A 20,092-nucleotide genomic window follows, 5' to 3' on the forward strand; every position below is an offset into this window, starting at 1 on the left:
TTTGGTGAACATCAGTGATCATTACAATACAAACAACATTTGAGCAACAGCTCTTTTTTACTGCTTATGTATTATGAATGTAGAAGGAACATGTGATGGACCATATCATTATTTAAATTCATTTATAATTGTATTTATTTTAAATGAATTGTCACATTTCCTAAGACTGTTATAATTGCCAAAATGAAGTAAAAGTGATTTATCATTGGAGAATGTCAAATTTGATGTCAAACATATCATCAAAGTGATAACTGCATGTGATGACATAATTAATAACATAATTAGTATAATAAGCTCCCCGGACAAAAGACTTGCACACATGTCACATGCATAATTTCCTCTCTAATATTTGGTTACTAGTTTCCTTCCTGTCAGGTAAGAATTCCATTAGTCACTTAAGAGAGTCTTGATTTTCCATTTTTGTCAAGTTAACACAAAATTCATCCTCGTACATTCCAGGAGGATCACCGTAGAGTGTAGAGGTCCAAATCTGTACAGGACATGGTGGAACACTGGGACTGATCAGCAAAATCAGCAGACCTCGACCTTAATTATTTGAAAATGTGCACCCAGTTTGCAAAGGAGTTGGCCATAGCGCACAGAAACTCAGGAGACTGGAGAAATCCTTAAACCTTGACAAGACTGATGCTGATATTAAAGCAAACAGGTATGTCAAGTAATAACACCCAAAAATGATGTACATGGGTCTACTTTGTATTTATGGCTTAGATTTCTGGCTGGGACAAACAATTAATCTGAAGATGAGTTTTAGTAACATAATAAAAATAATAATGACACACATAAAGCCACACATAAAGCCACACATTGCAACTCTCAGATCAGCAGAGATGTGTGAGAGCACCCCACCTAACCTGATGAAATGATTGAATTCATTTGAGTATTATAAATAAAGGAAGACTGGGTGGGGTCTCTCTCTCATTCTCACCTCTGACCAGAATCCATGTGCTCAGTGTGGGGGTGTAATGAAAGCGGAGGATTAGATGAAAGTCGTTGAGTTGTCAGGTGTGGTGTCTGGTCTTCCAGCACTGTTGCTACGTTTGAGATCACCTGGAGTAAAGAAAACAAGTAGGCATCACTTGCTGTCACAGTTACAGACCTAGAACTAGGATTAAATTGAAAGGATTTTGTGCAGGCAGGATCCTTTAAGTATCCACTAAGAGCGTTTCGAAATAAGTAGTACATAAGTAGATAAACAATTTGAAAAGAGTCATCAAGTTGCCTACCATTGGTGGGTATTTGTAATAGTGGGTGTTATTAGGGTCAACCTTGGCAAGAGACTGCACACTTCCATCGCGAGCATTGACCACACGAAGGCAAATCTCCATCTTTCCCAACTGACCATAGAAACACAGTCATAACATTGAGATTCGATTTAGATGTCCAAAAGTGTCCAGACACCTCTTCTAATCAGCTAATAAGATGCATCCATTGCTAATAAAGGTGTTGAAATGGGTATGCACAGCTAGAATAATGTCCACAGTAAAAGACTGCCAAAAGAATAGGACGCACTGGAGCAGCTAGACATAGCTAGGTCACCATGCTCAATGTCAAGTGTTTACTAGAGGCTGTCTGAAGCCAAAAAACTGCATGTGCTGTGGAGCAGTGGAACAGCGTTCTCTAATTGACTAATTGAGCACAATCAAATACTTTTGGGATGTGTGGGTGGTATATATGATCAAGAACAGAAGAGTAGAAACTGTTGCCACAGGAAAAAGAGGATTATATCCTCTTTATATAAATTAAATTAATAATAATAATAAATTATATTATTGAGTTCAAAAGAAAGAAAGTTGGATGAGCAGGTAGGTGTGAACATTCTGTACTTTTATACTGAAAAACACTGACATAGGCAATATATCTGTACCTTACTAACACAGCAGGGAACATATTTGTGCAAATTACTCTACAAAAAAAGATCCAAAAATAAAGGTCCTAAATGGTTTGAATGTATGGCTCCAGGAAAATCTGTATCACCTGGGGAACAGAGTTGAGTTGGGCCGAACTGAGGGAGGGCCTCACAGGCAGACAACGAATTGGAAGCCTCCAAAATCCACTTCGAACCTGGTTGTGCTGGTCAAAGAGTTGTAGCATGGTCCAGCCTTGGGACACAAGGCCATAGATCTCCTGACTAGATGAGTCCAAGCCTTCCCCAGCCTGCACTTCCAGCACCAAAGACAGGGAGAGAGATGGCTGCAGCCTAGAGATGTAGATGTGGTTGTTAACACAGTTTATGTGTTGCTTACTTTTTGAGAAAGAACTCACAGACCTGATTTGTAACACAGTCACTTACATTCTTACTCATTCACATTTATCAGGCAGAAGATTCACCTCAAGGGTGAGCTAAATGTACTTGAATAGCTTTTGGGGCTTCACATAAACAACACTGTGTGTCTGATTTTAAAAAAAAAATCCAAAATAGAGATTGTTACCAGAGGGAGTATAACAACTGTGATGAGAATACATCCATATGTCTATGGAATAGATCACAAAAAGGTACAAGTCTATAGCAATCTTCTTAGAATTAAATCAGGGCTCCCTCTACAGTCAAAAAGTATAATTCGTGCTATGAGGCATCACTAAAAGACACACTTTTCACATGCTTTTCTGGACAAGCTAAGTGCCACAGAACCGGCATCTCAAGTGAAAGAAGAAGCATGTGTCCCACTGACGTGGTAGAGTAATATTACAGGACTTTACACAAATGTCTCATGTAACGCAGCATTACAAGCAATGTCCAGCCCACTTCACCTGAGTTCCATAGTGCAGTTAGCAGCGTTTCAAGCTCAGAGTAGCTACAATGGAGATGCTATTCTCCTTATTACAAGTCAGAAGAGCATCAACATGGTTTAGGTAAACTGCTACATAATGTTGAAGATCTAATGAAGATCTTATAAATGTAGGCTATCCTTCCCAAACCACTTAAAAACTCCCCCACAGGACAAAACACACATCTAACAACATCTTGCCACACAGTGTGAGTGTGTGCTGTTTATAATTTCATTTGTTTCATTATTGTAACAGGTTAATTCCTCTTTTCCCTATAATATCCAATTCAATTGCTCACATCAGCCCAGATAATTGTGTGCAATACTGTCTTACCTTGGCACAGGCTGTTTCACAGCCAGTAGGGCATAGTTTTCAGGGTTTCTGCTGAGAGGATAGGCCAGAGTTGCAGCAGGCTGGCACTGGACAGTTGGCATAAGGGTGTGTCGCCCCATCTCTTGCCCCCCAGAGTACAATCCGGCTATTAGACAAACTGCTCTAAGAGTGGCGTCTACTCCCAGCACCATGTCATAGAAGATCACAGACCCGGCCCTGCAGACACACACTTAATGATCAGTTTTGCGTGTGACTTGGTGTGACTACTGTGATTCAGTACCAATATGAGGTTTCACTGAGAGATTAACAAGGTCAAGAGAACATGTGACTCACACAGGGTCATAAGGAGCAGGACCAAGGGTGTCTAAAGGGTCAGCAACATGTCTGCCCATCTCTGAATGTTTCAAAGTATAATCCTGCAAGATTGATTGAAAACAAAAACAGTTAACAGAGATGTGAAAAGAACAGTAAGGCAAAACTACAGCCCCAAAAGCAGTTGGAAGGTGCCTTTGCATTAATAAATACTACACTTTATGTTTTTCATGAAAATGCTTCTTCTCCCCATCAATCATCTCCCCATGTAAAAACGCCACAATGCTACTTTTCCAGTCTTCAAGGTTTTGAGCACAGAGTTTCTCAGTCTTTCAGTTCAAATTCACACAAAAACAATCTATCTAGTTAGAGCAGTGGTCAGAGCAGTTTGATGAAAGCTAGCCGTACTTTAAACACATACATATTGAAAGTTAACAAGTCAGAAAGTATTTCTATGATAACCGCACATGATAAAGTTATTTTTTACAGAAAAACAGTAACCATTATTGTTTATTTATTACTGAAAGCCTTGTGAAAAATTGCAGATCATGCAGATAAAACTCACCAGAGTTTGATATGACTGAGCTAGTGGATCTCCAAGGACTGGTGGGGGAGGTGAAGGACCTCCCCTACCTCTACTTCTCTCCACCTCCCTCCTCAGGCTGGATATTTCTGCTTGCAAGCTGGCCACCTGATGGATCTGATGCCTTTGGATCAGATGGAGCCCTGAACCAGTAAGAGTAAGAAGCCACTGGAAAAGACAGCCAGCCAGCAGTCGAGGAACATTTGTGTGTATGTGACCACATGTGTGTGTATGTCTATAATTCTATAGTAACATCAATGGCTAATGGCCAATGCAACAAAGCTTCTCAACTGGCAAGTTACCCTCTTCCCCTCTGTGTCTTTCTCTGACCAGCTGCAACCTTAGGATCTCCTCCTCCAGCCTCTGGTTCTCATGCTGCACTGCCATAATGTCTAAGCCCACAGTCCGATGAGGGGGCTTTGCTCCTGAGGAGAATGATGAGGAATGACAAGCTTTCTGATGATTGAAGAGAAAATAACAAAGAACCACACACTGCATTACTCACGTCGTTTCCCCGCCTTCTCCTCGGCTCTAGCTCTGGCTTGTTCCAATGTGTAAGCGTCAGCCTGAAGGTCATGAATGTGGGCCAGAACCTCCGGATCAGAGCCACCGGAGTGCATGTAGGCTAGCCGCAATGATCTGTACCAAGAAGAAGCATGCTCAAGCTCGGATTTACAACCGGATGTTGGTGATACAGTTCAAAGTCTCATTTCCAGGCTGAAGATATTATGATTAGTATGTGTCTGGTGGTTACCAGATACCTGACCAACAGATCAAGGAGGGATGAGCCAAACCTGATCTGACTAGAGAGTGGGCCATCTACAGAGATTAGGTCAAAGGTGACATGTTGTGTCTTCTTGTCCTCAACAAGGTTTGAAGAAACATCAGCTTCTTTCATCCTGAAAGACAGTTTAGTTCAGCCAGTGGTATAAATCGTAAAGCACAGCTAAGACAATAACTCACAGTTACAAAACCACGACTTTGAAGCTACTAAAGTTTTTTTTTCTATATATATTTATAGATAGTTTATGTCTCTCACCCCTGTAGGCCATTAATCTGAGTGCTGAGTTGGTGCAGAATCTCTTCGTTCTTCTCCTCGTGTTCTTTCAGCTCTTGCAGCAGGTCCTCCAGATGAGCCGAGTTGCCCAGCCTTGACAGCTCTGCAAGCCGCCGCTCAATTTCTGAGCGCATAGAACACACACACACACACACACAAACTCATACATACAGAGTTAGGGATATGCTATTTGTCCAAAAGTATTAGAGTGGTGTTTGTGATCCAGAACTCATCATTAAACATCAGTATCTGACCTCACTAATGCTCCTGTGGCTAAATACAATTAAATCCTCACAGCAATGTTGTAATATTTAAAGTAAGTATTCTCAGAGGTTCACTTTGCAATACATGGCTAATCGAAATCATCTTGGACTTTACGGTAACTCTCTTTCATAAACAGTGAATAAACACATCATTAAACACATCTGGCCTGACTGCTCGTATGCTGAACTGAGCCACTTACTGCAATACTGAATACTTCGTTATGATTTTAAAAACTATACCACAGATCTCAGACCTGAGGCATCACTTGCAATTAGGAACCATCACCTAAATCAAATTTCTAACCTTAATCAATTCAATGAATACTCTGCTCATGTGAGTGTAAACAAGGTGCTCACCCTCTCTCTGCTGCTCCAGCTGGGTGTTATGTGCTCGGATCTGAGCCAGTTTCTGTCCATGATGCTCTCGCGCTTCCCGAAGTCTCTCCCCGTGAACTCTCTGACCAACATGACACATGCATGCATCCATTTTCCCCAAAAGTGTCATTTTTAAATGGAGACCTACTAAACAGGGGACCTATAGTCATTTCCAATTCCCACTGACTGGTTATGACTCGCCAATCACATAAAGCTACCAGCACTAGGAGGATGAAAGTAGGCATGTACTTTCTACTAGTCACAGTATGCTTTTCGACCTGCCACTTTTAAACTGTCGCGTTAGTAACAGACCCCCACGCTAGCATCGTCTAGCATCACACGGACGCATCATGTTGATTTGTCAGGATAACAACTGTTTTCTCAAGATAATATCTTATGTTTTCTTGTGATCTCAAGATGTTGTTATTTTAAGATTACAAGGAACATTATGAAAATTATAATCATGAAATATCAGTACAGACAAAAAAAAGTCACACTCCTGGTCAATGATCTTCAGACAGTGCCAATGTTTAGATGGTTGCACCACTCGGGAGCCCTTCTTTACTAAATACACTATATGGGCTAGTATTGGGACACCTGCTCATTCCTTGCTTCTTCCTAAAGTGTTTATTAAGAGTAACTGTCTCTACTGTTCAGGGAAGGCTGACTATTATATTTTGGCATTAGTGAGGTCAGGGTGTTGGATGATCACCACCCCATCTCATCCCCAACTCATCCCAAAAGTATTAGATGGTACAGCATCATTTCGGAGAACACAGTTCCACTGCTCCACAGCTCAATGCTGGGGGGCTTTATACACTTCTATACCACACCTGGCATTGGACATAGGCAGATAAGTTCATATTGATCTCCTCCAAACAGTCCTATTCTATTGGCTCCTCTACGGGGACTAGACAGGCTGTTTGCGCGCATTTGCGCATCTGAAAGCATTCACTAGAAGGGGCGTCCACAAACATTTGGGCATATGGTGTATTTCTGAACTTTGCAAAATGAGACTGACCTCTGTAAATCTTCTGGGTAGGCCTTCTTCAATTGAAATCCTGAGCTTGTGAAACTGAAATGCAAGATTTAGGACATCTGCAATGAGGATAGATTAAAGATGCTATATTGAAATCTTGAGTATCACCCTTGGTTCCCCCCCCCCCAGTATTTTCTACTGATGTCTGCCTCATACCTACTACCTACCCATCACTACAGTAATGCCAACTGTAACCCAGATTCAAGACTCAGATCTTTAGAGCCCCCATTCCCCCAGGTTCCCAGTGGATCCACTGCCACCTTCTCACTCATGTGTATAACAATGTATCACCACTAGAAAAACATATTACAGCCACATTTTATGGAACACGGTTCATCATCCATGTTGAAATCACTCAGAGTGGTCCCTCACCTCATCAGTGAGCTTGTTGATGACCAGGCTATCAGCCATATTGTCCTGAGGGTCAGTCTCTCGCCTGTCTTTCTGCCTCATCAGCTTATTCCTCTGCTCTCTCAGCTGGTCAGTAACAAAAACAGACATGTTCAAGTCCTCATTCATACTTGACTGCATTCCGTATATTAACATATCTCATACAAACATGACATCCGATGCACCATCTCAACCTAAAACAGGAAGCCAGTATATACAAAAGGGTGAAAAACACAAGTCACTGAAAAAGGAACTCCACGCCACAATGTTGACTATAGCCTACAGACAGCCTATAAACAAGGCGATCGTCATCAAAATACTGGCCTGAGGTTTTACTTACAGAAATGAGATCAGGAGTGTGTGTCCTTTTTGGGGAAAGTCCCCCCAGCGCTGCTTTTTCTGGATTACCGCTTTCCACTGGTCTTCTCCGTAACTTTACTGGATCTCCAAAGTCACTTCCAATACAGAAGCGGGCCTTGTGCTTATCCAAAAGACCAAATGAACGAAATGCCATGTTACAGTCACAACAACTGAACTCTCCCAAGTGTTCCATCTTACACTTAAGCAACCTTACAAACACAAATCCTGAAACAGATACTAAGCCTGTAGATTCTGATCTGTTGTTCAACCCTCCATGTTTCCCCATCACATAGAAACACCGGCTGGAGACTGCTGAGGTTTTGTTTGGTGGATACTGTCTCCATGTCAATCACTGTAACAACATAGGACACTGACAAAGGGGTGTGGTTAAAGCAACATTATATATATATATATATATATATATATATATATATATATATATATATATATATATATATATATATACACATATATATATATACACATATATATATATAAACAAACAAACTAATGTGTAGCTACGGATCTGATATCGTACAAAATCTAAATAATCAAATTAGATCAAATAAAGAAGTTAAATCAAATAAGCAAATTACTAGTAATTAGGAATAAACGTTGACTGACTCTTCAAACTCTCGTTAAACGTATGCTTTTCTAAGCTTTTGGCTAAAGATCTGAAAACGAAAGTAATCAGAGCTCACAAGGCAGGGAAAGTTGTTTTCAGCCTTCAATTTCTACAGTGAGGGACTATATGAAGAAATGACGGATGAGGGGAACCGTGGAGGTTTAAGACAGAATCTAGAAGACCAAAACTGAGAGAGAACTGTTTTCTGATGAGAATATGACTGCCAAGACTCTGTATGAACATTTGTTTGAGTCAGGAGTGTGGTGCCCATTCCATTGTGCACCGTTCCATGAATACTGTTCATGCAAGCATCACTGCACAGTGGAACGGTGCACCGCTGTGCAGCGATGCTTGCATAAACAATAAATGGAGGAGTGGTAAGAAGGAAACCTTACTTGTGACCATGTTACTTGTTTGAAGTATGCTACAGAATACTAAGACAATCTTGATGAGTTTGGAAATGAAAATAGCAACAAATCCGGGATGCAAATGTTAAACCACCTGGTAAAAGGTTGAACTTTTACACGCAACAGTATGGATAACCAACACAGGAAATTAGCATGCACAGCATTCTACAGGTCATTGTTCTTTTAGTTATTTAATTCTTTTAATTCATCTGGGCTCCTTTGGTTCTCTTTAAGCTGATTTTATTTAATGCTCCAAGTTACGCTTTTTTGTAAGCACTTGGGCAGAAAACGAAATGGTAGACATATATGGCAAACTGGTGCAAAATATTTATTACAATTTTTTCTTCTTTTTTTTTCTCCAAGATGCAGTAGTTTGTTTCTTTGTCTCATACAGATAAACCCAAACATGACACCTTATTATCTGCAAATCTGTAAATAATGTTAACAAAATAATTTTAATCTTCCAAAACTCACAATTTTTATTCTTATATTTTTTACAATCCACCCTGAATATCAAGGCTGCAGGAACAACATAATGCAAACAAAAGAAAGAAAAAAAAAAAAACTATGTGGGATTTTTTACAGCTGTACCAAAATAAAAAAAAAAAGAAACTTAAATCTGTAATAAAGCCTTTTTATACCCTATCAGCAGAAACAAGGTACAAAAAAATGAAGATGCATAATTTCCACCAGCAGTCCCTCATGAAATGCAGAACTTTAGTCGATGGGTTTCAACTGTTCCATTAGCTGCAGGGATACATAGAAGGAATCTGAGCCAGAGGAAAAGCTTTTTTCCTCAGACCAATTCTTCATCTCTAAAGCCAATCAAGAATCATTTTTATAGGGGTCATGTCTTGCCAGTGGATTACACTGAAAACATCAAATGTGCTTGACATGGCTGCACTCCTCTAATTCATTTCAAAGTTTGTGTTCATTTATAGAAGTTCAGCCTTGGAGGCTAGATTCCAAGAGCCTTAGGCTGCAGGAGAACATTAACCACGTTTCTTCTGAACAGGCTTCACACAGCAAACAGTAGTGTGACTCAGTTTTACATAGAACAAGAACCATCGAAGACTCTGGAAGCTCAAAATAAAAGATCAATCCCAGTTGCTGTAAGAGATGCGGTCTTTATGTTTTCATTAAATTCCAATGCACTGAAACACAGTGGAAAAAGACAGTGTGTCTGTGAAGGTGAGTTCATCCAGAGGAAAAAACAAAAAAACAAAACCAAATCCCACAAGTCAGTGAACTTCTATTGCTGCTTTCTCACCACTAACGTCTCCCACCTCATTAGACCCTTTACCGTGAACGTTACTTTTATTTCAAAAGTAAATGACATACCCTCATGTAAGCTACATATCACACCCAACTTGTCACTTTTGAAAGAACGCTCACATACCTTGCAGTGAAATTGGTTACATCTAGTTTGAAAAAGCAGAGTGAGAATAGTGGAACCAGTTCAGTTTGAGTCAAACACATCTTAGCTGCCAAACTGCACCAGAAAGGTCATTGTGTTGGGGGCTTGTTTTAGTGCTTCCTTGCAGCAGAGCTGACTGGCTGGGGTTCATTTCTATGAGGGACTGGGGAGCAACGCCGCTGTCAGTGGCTCACAATGATTGTTTCGTCTTAACACTAATGCTACGAATTGTTTTCGCAAAAAGGAAAATATTTGAGAAAAAGGTGTCAAAGCCATTTTATAGAACATTCAGATGAAGTCATATTTCACGTTAAATCACGGTTATAATTGGTGTAATTATGAGTTAGTCTTTTTTTCCCAAGCAAAAACAAAAAAATAAAACTGGTGGGGGTGTGTGGCTTTTCATAGACATTTCTAGTTCAGGATAAACGGGAAAACAGGGGGAGAACAGGAGAGAAAAAGAAAAACAACAAAAAAAAAGACAGAAAGAAAAACACAAAACTGCCCATGAGGTCAACTGAGTGTTCTCTCTCAATGGGATATGATTGATGTCCCTCGTCCATGAAAACAATATTTTCACTCGTTTTCTTCTTTTTTTTGTTTGAAATAAAAGGTGTGATGGAAGATAGAGATAAAGAGAGAGTATGAGAGCAAATATGAGCAATGGAGGAAGAGAACTGGGGAGTTTTAAAGCCACGTTAGGTATCTTCGTCGTCTGAAGTCTGGCTGCTACTGCTGGTCTCAGACTCCGAGCCTTCATCCAGGCCAGGGTTTGGGGTGTTCCTCCAGGCTCGCAGGTCCACACCTCGAGGCTTCAGGAGTACACCATTACGCCCTAGCCCATTCTTCTTCAGCTGAAATCACACACAAACATGAAACACGGTTATACCAAGCAGATGCACAGGGAATTCAAATCTTTTCGGTTTCAGTACTGCATGTAGAAAATAGCATGCTAAAGGATTTCAGCCCTTGTGTGAGTGTGTGTGAATTGTACCTGCTCAGTCTTCGCCTGAAATTCTTTGAGCTCATCTTCTGTGAGGGGCTGGAAGTTGTCATCATTCTCTGGGTACTCCTGCCATCCCATTGCCTTCAGCAGCCTATGGAGCAGAACGAGTCAATCATTCATGAACGATACAAACACTTGATTTCAAGTAATAAAAGAAAAACTGTGAAAACGGGTGTATTTGATTCCTGACCTGTGTTCAGCCTCCAGTGAGCTGGACAGGTGCTCAGTGTCTGAGTCACTCAGAGAATGAGACATTCCATTCTCATGACTCTCTCCATAATCTTTCGGCTCAGGGGTACTGCCCTCTCCCTGAAAGACATATGTAGAGCTTTAACAACCCAAAATCAGAGACATTAATAAATTCTTCAACAAGATGTACAGGTACAGGGCAATATTACGATCATGTACAAACACTTCAATGCTTTAATTACTTCCACAGTACACAAAGAGCAGGACATTTGCACAGAACATCAAAACACTACAAGAGAAATCATTCATACTGTTTTTTGCCCATCTACACCTAAAGATAAACAAAGAACAGCAGCCTAGGCATGTCTGCGTAATCTCACCTCTGCTGGAGTCCCAGGGCTGTGGCAGCCGCTCACCTCTCCATTTCTCTCATCTTTCAGCCCACGCAGGAACTCACTCTTACGGTCTGTACTGCGGCGCATTAGCTTCAGTCGGGGAGGAGTGATGTCTATAGGAGGGGTAGTGCTGGAAGGTGGCTGTGAGAGGATTGACAGAAAACAAGCAGTGACATTACCCGAAAAAGTAAAACATACATAAGTGACCAAGAAGAAGAAATATAGCCCCATTCTCTTAATGAGTGCCCGAGTCCTCACCTCTTTAGGAGTGCCATGGGGTGGTGCGTTGACAGGTGTCATAGGTTTGGTCACAGACACAGGGCTGGTAAAGGCTGAATCCCGACCAGAGAAATGCAAACCCACTTTAGTTTCCCTTCCATTGGGTTTCCATGGGCCAGTCTACAGAAAACAAAGGTGATGGGACACACTGACTTCTCTCATCTATTATATATCAAGCTGAGGAGGTCAATTCAACTACCATCAACACAGTCAAGTAACAAGTGAAATGAACTAATCAAAAATTACATTAAACCCAACTGAGAAAAACAGTCATATGATCACACATGATCAACCTAAGGGTAATACCTTAGGTTGAGGGTAATACCTTAGTTGGGGCGGTAGCAGGTTTGGGGACCAAATTCTTGTAGACACTGGGTCCAGTAATGGGGACTTTGGATCCATTAGCAGGCAGAGGACCAGCACTGGCAAAGCCAGCAGAGAATGCAGCACTGGGGTCCTCCTTAGACACTTTCTTAATGACCAGCATCTTAGACATAGCCTGCTTAGCGCTGGGAGGGTTTTCTGTGTGGTGGAGAAGAACCAGCATTGAAACACCCCACACAAATCATACACCAGTGCATACATATAAGCAATATTACAAGACTATCATGTTTCACAAAACAAAACCCAACTACATTCGCTTTAGCAACTAGACATTTTTCCTTACCCCACACGCCTGCTGGAGTTCCCACAGCTCGAGCCTGACTTGCTGGCTTTCCAGTCATCTCAGGATTCAGGGAGGGCTGAATTTTATATAAAGACAATGAGTAAATACACCTGAAAGGTCTTGATATTCACAAAACAAAAAAAAAAAAATATATACTCATAACTCTGCATAAAATGTCATCAATGCTGTAACTAATGGCACTAACAACATGGAGAAGAGAGAAAACACTCACAAAATCCTCTTCAACAAACTTAAGCTTGTCATCGTTGCGCTCTTCGTCAGAGTAACGGTCCTGGAAGGGACCACCCTTGCGGGAATGGAAGTTGCCGTTGCGCTGACGATGCCCCCCCTGCCTGTCCCGGTCGCCTCCACCACGTTTATGGCGGCCATGGTGATGGTGAGGGCCCTCCTGGCCCCGAGGGGCCCCATGCCAGCTGGGGGTCTCTTTCCACCCATGTCCACTGCCTAAGCCACCCTGGTTACCCTTAGCAACACCAGAGTCCACTGAATCATGCCTCAACAGAGACGGCTGCAGCCACCCATCACCTGCAGAATGGTAGAGAATATTGTTGGTCACTGATGAAAGAAGACAATACAGGAGTGGCTGTGTGTGTGTGTGTGTGTGTGTGTGTGTGTGTGTGTGTGTGTGTGTGTTTTACCTCCGGGAGCTCTAAGCGGGTCATTGTTGAAGAAACCATCAGAGGAGTTGTGTCTGCGGCGGTTCACTCCCGGCCGGCCATCTCCACGTGGAAAGTGCTCTCCATGCTTCTCAAGGGGGGCTGCAGGGGACTGAGGTACACACCAAAAAGCATACTTCATGACTCACCAATCTTGTGTGACATGTTTAATATTAGAGGCAACCATATGTGCAGTTTTTCTGTTATAAGCTTTTTTCGGGACAACAGCTATCCATTAAATATGTAGCTGGCTGATAAAGCAGTACACGACTGTGCTGAAATAAAATCTATTATGATTTTTATATTTGTATTCCAGTCATTTTAATCATAAGCTGTTTCAGTGTTTGGTACGATGTCTGCACTCCTGCGCATCATCATTAAATTTCTCTCTTTTTTTTTTAATTTTCATTAATTATTTAAAATTTAAAGTTCAAAGCTGTCTGCAACTATAAAAAAGTTGCAGGGCTTTAGTGAGACACAAAAGTTTATGCACAACATCCAAGTTCACATAAAAACAGAGGGCAACATTGTTATGCAGAAATATGAAAGTAGCATATGGTGTCTCACCTTGGCAGGCTGGGGCGTGGAGAAGTTAAGCCAGGCAGGAACAAAGTCATGCTGCGCCATTTAGGTCCAGTGTCTCCCGTCAGTTGATCGAGGCATCAAACCTCATGGCCTGAACTGACAAAACAAGATGACGACAAATTAGTTATGCCCCCACCAATTGATTAAAACCACGTTCCTCCAATATCATGCTCCTGTCACTCAAAACACTGAGCATACAATAAGGCAAAAACAGCAGAACAACAGTATGGGACAAAACAATATGGCAGATTATTTCTGTACATGGAAAATAATTGTAAAATAAATCAAAACAGATTTGATTCTTGATCAAATGATTTTATTCTTGGTCTTCATGTTACTGTGATCTGGGCTATTAAATGTGTGATGAAATTTCCACTTTTAAAAACATTTCAGTCAATATTTAGCAAACGTTATGGCTTCTTACCCCAGAGTCGTAAGCTCTGTAGTCCAGTGGCCCTGTCCTCGGCTCGGTTTGTGCAGTCGGTCCAACCACTCCACTCACACAGCTTCTGCTGGGCAACCAAGCAGCAGCCACAGGACAACAGAAGCCTGCCACTGAGCAATTCCAGTCTCCAGGATGGTACAGTGCTTAAGGGGTTGGTTGTATGACCTTGTTTTGGTGTCTGGATTTCCTCCGTAATGTTAATTTGGAAGATGGTCGTAGTGGTAAAGCAGGGAGGGCTGGTATTTTTGATCAACAGGACTAGCAGTGGAAGAACAAGACGTGGAAAGCAACCTGTCGCTGAAAAGGGATGCCTGACAATCTCCAGGACACCTTTAATTCACTAAAGGCGACAGAGTGCATTCAAATTTGACAAAATAAGATGGTCTGGGGCAAAATTCTTAAGAAACAAGAGTTCTGGTACCAGTCTTTTTATCTGGAAAGCTGTAGCAGCAGCACGTTGTGCTTGCTCTGAAGCTCAGAAACTCCTTTTACAAGCTCATCGTAAGCTGAAGATGCACACACCTAAAAGAAAAAAAATGGTGGAGCAATACCACACAACTCAGTGTTGCAGAGTCACGTGTAAAATACGTTCACCTCATGAAAACAGTGAGAGTGCGACGACAGGTCAAAAGAAGGGGGGCTGATCCGTCACATCACAAAAGCGGAGGGTGCTTGGCGTTACGGAGTCATGGGCATTGCTTTATTCCTCAACAGCTCATACTTGGGACCAAAACAGAAGAGGCCAGAATGAAGGAAAAACTTGCCATCATCTTTAATTCTTGCCACTCATGGTCCTTAAACTTGTAGACAAATATCACGTTAAGCTCCCAGAGTACTTGAAAGGAAGTAGGACCTGAACCTTAACAACTCTGTCGATTTTCCAGTTCATCAATTCAGAACAGGCTTTAACAGATGAGCAACCGGACACCGGAGTCCACAGCTTTTCAACAGAACCGACGTTAAACAGCACGCACTGTGCATCGGTGATTCACAAGCAACTCAGTGATACGTATCCAAACGTCCCAAAAGATGAAGGGGGGCTTGAATAATCACAAAGAGGGGCTACACTGCCTTAATAATCACTTGAAGATGGTATGTCTTGTCCGGTAAACGGTCTGATGAGAAAACAATCCACCAGGCTGCTCCTTCCTTTGGATTCCTTCACTTCAACTCTGCAGACCAACTCTGTGAAGAAGAAACAGACGTTTACTCTTTCTGTTCATCAGATATCTTCATTGCCACCCACTGAAACCTTAAAATCAAGTAACTCAAGCATGTCTAAGATGTCATAAGACCCAGCGCTAGCCTGCTGTAGTTCTTAGCTACAGGATTGCAACCTGCTCTCCTCCAATGTTGAGAGAGGAGCATCAGATAGCTTAGGTATTACCTGCAGCTGGGTTTGCATGATCCTGATATAGCTAGCTAACTAGCTGCATGTCTGAATTTTGGCGCTAATATAAACAGGCTCACTGTCAACATATGAGCAGGATAGATAGCTAGATAGATAGATAGATAGATAGCTACCTGCCCCGCTTTTGCAGAAACATAACACAACAGTCCTCAAACAACGTGCTTCACAAAACAGCGACTTGCCCACGTATTGTGTTAACGCAACAACCGCTGAAACCGGCCAACAAATGAGGTTTTTTTGTTTGTTTTGTTTTTAATCACATTAACGGTCATTGCACCTCTAAAAATCACCCTCTGGTCTAACTGAAGTTTACCGTTAGGAGTCCCGCGTCGAGCGCTCAAACATCTCAACATGACTAATCAGCCTAACGCCTCAGACTCGGGCTGCTTGTGAAAAACACCAGCGCGCAGACATAACTGACAAACGCACAGAGTGGAGTTTATACAAGCAATACATATGACCGCGGTTTTGTCCGAAAAGCACGACTATTGAGACGAACTGATGCGGAGAGCGACCGAAAGAGCTGAACTAGTTAGCTAGCTAGCTATACTCACAAGTGCAAACTAGTCGAAGAGTTAGCTAGATAGCTAGCTAGCTAGCTAGCGCTAGCGCAAGCTACAGCTAAGCTAGCAACAGCTAGCCGACAACTTGAATGGTGCTGTTAGCGAAGCGCCTACTGCTAACCTTGACTTGGAAAACTAACGCTACGTGCAACGACCACCCAGTGTCTGGAGAGGAAAACGACACAAAAGACCCCGCTAATCTCTTTCACTAGCCATGTTAAACAGCCATCCAGCCGAACTAGCACCAGATAGCTAGCTAGCTATAGCTAGTTAGCCAGCCAGCCAGCCAGCCAGCGCGACGCAGACAACCCGAAGGCTGTAGGCCATTCAAAGTGCAGCTACTAGCTTAGCCGTGGCTAGCTAATAACCCGTGCAGCAGAAGATGGCTTACTGTAGCTAGCTAACCCAGCGGAGTTGGAAGTGGACGAACGCACCTCTCGTTTGTGTTTCTGCGCTACAGAATACGAAACTTCTTCAGCACATTTGCAAACAATTGCGAAAGTTTTTTTTTTTAAACCTAGCGTTAGCAACGACACTAGCTTAGCTGGCTAGCGAGTTAGCAATTTGTGTAAAAAAATAAAGTGTTGCAAAATGGCTCCCTAGCACCGCCGAAGCCTTCAGCGTAACCACACAGAAACATCCCCTCACACACACACACACACACACACTCACACACACCTTCTGATCCGCCGTCCGGCCCAAATAAGTTAAACAGAGGCGCCAAATGTGCTTCTTCTCCAGCCGTGCTGTCGGTGTGAGAGTTGTGGTGTTTTGGTTGTTGTGAGTTGGGATTTTGTGCGCGGTTTTGTGTTGTGTTTTTAAATCCCACTCGCTCGGACTCCGTCCACCGTGTTCCTGTCCACTTCTGCACAGACGAGCTAATCGAGCGCAGAGCGCAGAGCGCAGCAGCAGCAGAGACGACGACGCCGCGTCACAACATTCCCCAGCGTTTGTTTGTTTGTCTGTGCGCGCGCGCGCGTGCGTGTGTGTTTTAAGATACCTCATTTATTGACCATGTTTCTCTAATAGAAATAAGAGTTCAGTAGGTATAGTGTGATTTTGCATTGTGCACACCAGCAGCACACGAGCGTGTAGAGCGTGTAAACCAGCCGACAGAAAGTGGCTGCTGCAGTGATCCAGCAATGTGCAACTTGTTATATAAACATGCATCAAGGTATCAATTAAGAAAGCAAACTCTGCTGCACGTGATGGTGAGGATTCCACAACATGTACATTGAGTATATAATTATATGTAATAATTGATATTATATGTATATAATGCAATGCAAAAGTTCAGGGCCTGACCCTGCAATGGTCAGCACCTTTTTTTTATAACACCCTCTTTGACAGCTATCACAGCTTGTCATTCGTGCACAGTAGAATAGTGCACCACCACTACAGGGCCTGCTAAATCTTCCTGAAGCACTGAACGTCATTTGGGGTTTTGAGTTGCCTTTCTAGCAATACTACAAGCAGTTCTCTCAAAAAGTTGTCTTGGTTTATAGGTCCTTCACAGCTGTTCCTCATTTCCTCAAAAGAACATTATGTAGCAATTCTGCCTAAAAATAACATCTTCAAAATCTTTTTAAGGGTACACTGACTTATAATAAGGAGAACTGGTGCCTCCGTCATTGCCATGCAGCTACTGCACTATGTTACTTTGGTGGAGCTGCACTGGACCTCTTATGATAGCGGCATGATGCTGCGTACCTCGAGTCTTCGTTGTGTAAAATCCTTTAATCACTCAATCAGTCAGTCAATCAGTCCTCATGCTTCTTTTACTTCCACTTGTAAACAAAGGGCACTCAATGCATTTTTGTAGTAGTGTCTGCAAACATAGTGCAGAACAGTTTCATTATAACAATCCCACAATGCACCACAATAAATAGTGTACAATGTAGCTAATACCCAAAATACATTGCATTGTTTGAAAGATTTGTGCACAGCATCTCGGAGGACGACAAATGTTCAGATTGTTTATGTGACAGAATCTGCTGTAATGGTCACACACATAGCACAATGTCAGAAATCGTCTACCTATAATAGTGCACTACAGTGATCTGCATTTTCATATGGGATTATGGCACGATTTCGGCCGCACCTAATGATGGAAATATTGCCTGCTAATGTGTGTATATATATACAGTGTCCTCCATAATGTTTGGGGCAAAACACCTTTGGAGTCTGTAGCTGCCATTGTTCAACATGAGGACAAGAGCTGTGCCAGCGAAAGTCAGGCTGAAAAACAAGAATAAAACCATTAGAGAGTCCAATATTGAGATCCACTGTGTGTAAGATCATTAAGAGGAAAGAATGCACTGGTGAGCTCATTAATCACAAATGGACACAGCCTTCAGGAGGCGGTGGTGTATTTGTCAGGGACTACACTCTGCAGACTTCATGAATAGAAATACAGAAGCTACAGTGCAAGTAACCCGCAAATGAATGACCAGATTATAGATTGCAAAATAGTATTTAAAAGAGCCTGCAGATTTCTGGTAAAAGAGCTTGTGGACAGATCAGATGGCAGGAGTGTGGAGACAAAAAAGGAACTTATCACAATCCAACGTGCACCACCTCATGGTGGAGGAGTGTCATGGCTTGAGCATGCATGGCAGCCACAGGTACCGGCACACTTATCTTCATTAATGATGTAATTGCTGTGGGCAGCGGCACAATGAATTCTGAGGTGTAGAGGAGCATCTTATCTGCTTAGTCTCCAGTAAATGCCTTCAAACTCATTGGGCAGTGCTTCAATCCTACAGCAAGATAATGATCCCAAACATACTGCTCAGTCGAAGTAAAAAATGGAAGGTTGCCAGTCACCTGATTTAGTATCACTGACAGGTAAAGTGAAAAACATTGATTTATTATCTTCATCCACATTGAAACCTGTCAAGTGGTGAGATATATTAGGCACCAGGTCAGTAGTCGGTTCTTGAAGGTGATGTGTTAGATGACTGGATCACAGCATCTCAAAAATGTCAGACAGGAATGGGGGGGCTTTCTCATATGCAGTGGAAGTACCTACCAAAAGTGCTTCAAGAAGGACAATCGGTGAACTGTTGACAAGGTCATGAGCACCCAAGGTTCATTGATGCGATCCAGGGTAAAAGATCCAAAACTTTCAGGACCTGCTGCTAAATGCCGGGGTATAAAACCCACAACCCTGTCAAAAGTGTCAGTGGTAGTCACCACCCCACCTCATTCCTAACATCCCAGACGTATTGGATGGAGCACCATCATTCCAGAGAATACAATTACACTGCTCCACAACTCAATGCTGAGGGGCTTTATACCCTTCTAGTCCATGCCTGGCTTTAGGCATGATGCCAAAAGGTTCATGGCTATCTGCTCTATTATCAGTACCTCTTTACAGGGACAAGTGAAGCTGTGTGTATATGTCAGCAATGGGTGCAACTTAAAGTAGCTGAATGGATTCATTAGAAGAGACACATAGTGTGTGTCATACCATGTTACATATCACTGAGTGCCGTGTTGGGGCTGCACGGTCCTGTCTGTTTACTGTGTCTGATGTCTGCCGTTTTTATCATATTTATGTAATTATTCTGGTTGTGTGTTTGCACATTCGCCCCTGAGAAACATAATTTTGCTTCACTGTGTTCTTGTCCTCAAACGGAACGACAGTAAAAGCCACTTGGCTCATCTCGACTTTTAAAAATCTGAACACTGAACAAGTAAGTGGCACTGAAATAAACAGTCCATTACTGAGACACGAATGGCAGAAGCTTAGTGTTTCAACAGGAACAGTCACATCTGCATTTGGATCTGTGGGAAAGACACCAGTTAACAGAGCTGGTGGAAATCGTTTTGTACATGTGTTCATTTAGAAACCTTAAAAATGGTTCTATGTAGTATGCTATAGAAAATGGGTCCACAATTGTTACGAGGCAAAATACCCTGTTC

General features: G+C 42.2%; 2 protein-coding genes across 4 annotated transcripts; both read right to left on the minus strand.

Moving 5' to 3' along the window:
• Positions 1-155: 155 nt before the first annotated feature.
• ccdc17 (coiled-coil domain containing 17) lies at positions 156-7,701 on the minus strand. The gene is made up of 14 exons (XM_072683026.1): positions 7,480-7,701; positions 7,122-7,226; positions 6,732-6,785; positions 5,693-5,792; positions 5,055-5,196; positions 4,810-4,914; positions 4,521-4,654; positions 4,318-4,440; positions 3,998-4,158; positions 3,454-3,536; positions 3,121-3,336; positions 1,996-2,218; positions 1,245-1,355; positions 156-1,068 (listed from the first exon to the last, which is right to left on the minus strand). The coding sequence occupies exons 1-14, from the start codon at positions 7,690-7,692 to the stop codon at positions 943-945; spliced, it is 1,896 nt and encodes a 631-aa protein (XP_072539127.1). The 5' UTR covers positions 7,693-7,701; the 3' UTR covers positions 156-942.
• A 1,156-nt stretch (positions 7,702-8,857) lies between these two features.
• On the minus strand, positions 8,858-17,042 carry gpbp1l1 (GC-rich promoter binding protein 1-like 1). 3 transcript variants are annotated; one of them, XM_072684306.1, is made up of 12 exons: positions 16,844-17,042; positions 14,171-15,376; positions 13,729-13,837; positions 13,144-13,273; positions 12,717-13,030; positions 12,485-12,560; positions 12,143-12,339; positions 11,797-11,937; positions 11,524-11,679; positions 11,145-11,263; positions 10,943-11,045; positions 8,858-10,802 (listed from the first exon to the last, which is right to left on the minus strand). In XM_072684306.1, exons 3-12 carry the CDS (start codon positions 13,786-13,788, stop codon positions 10,647-10,649), a joined length of 1,452 nt encoding a protein of 483 aa, XP_072540407.1. In that variant the 5' UTR covers positions 13,789-13,837; positions 14,171-15,376; positions 16,844-17,042; the 3' UTR covers positions 8,858-10,646. The 3 variants fall into 3 exon arrangements, with proteins under 3 accessions (XP_072540407.1, XP_072540404.1, XP_072540405.1); XM_072684303.1 differs by having other exon boundaries at positions 13,729-13,842; XM_072684304.1 differs by lacking the exon at positions 16,844-17,042 and adding an exon at positions 16,600-16,697 and having other exon boundaries at positions 13,729-13,842.
• Between the last annotated feature and the right edge of the window lie 3,050 nt (positions 17,043-20,092).

The sequence above is a fragment of the Salminus brasiliensis genome, chromosome 7 (genome assembly GCF_030463535.1).
Source record: "Salminus brasiliensis chromosome 7, fSalBra1.hap2, whole genome shotgun sequence".
Classification (NCBI taxonomy): domain Eukaryota; kingdom Metazoa; phylum Chordata; class Actinopteri; order Characiformes; family Bryconidae; genus Salminus; species Salminus brasiliensis.

What these genes read in the sequence shown, in the direction of transcription:
- gpbp1l1 (XM_072684306.1), bottom strand. Translation starts at nt 13,788, where the DNA reads ATGGCGCAGCATGACTTTGTTCCTGCCTGGCTTAACTTCTCCACGCCC. An exon ending in AACTCCAGCAGGCGTGTGGG is followed by an intron (nt 12,340 to 12,484) that starts GTAAGGAAAAAT and finishes TCCACCACACAG; the next exon opens with AAAACCCTCCCAGCGCTAAG. An exon ending in CTGCTACCGCCCCAACTAAG is followed by an intron (nt 11,938 to 12,142) that starts GTATTACCCTCA and finishes TGTTTTCTGTAG; the next exon opens with ACTGGCCCATGGAAACCCAA.
- ccdc17 (XM_072683026.1), bottom strand. Translation starts at nt 7,692, where the DNA reads ATGGAACACTTGGGAGAGTTCAGTTGTTGTGACTGTAACATGGCATTT. An exon ending in TACCCAGAAGATTTACAGAG is followed by an intron (nt 5,793 to 6,731) that starts GTCAGTCTCATT and finishes CATGTTGGTCAG; the next exon opens with AGAGTTCACGGGGAGAGACT. An exon ending in GCTGGAGCAGCAGAGAGAGG is followed by an intron (nt 5,197 to 5,692) that starts GTGAGCACCTTG and finishes CTATGCGCTCAG; the next exon opens with AAATTGAGCGGCGGCTTGCA.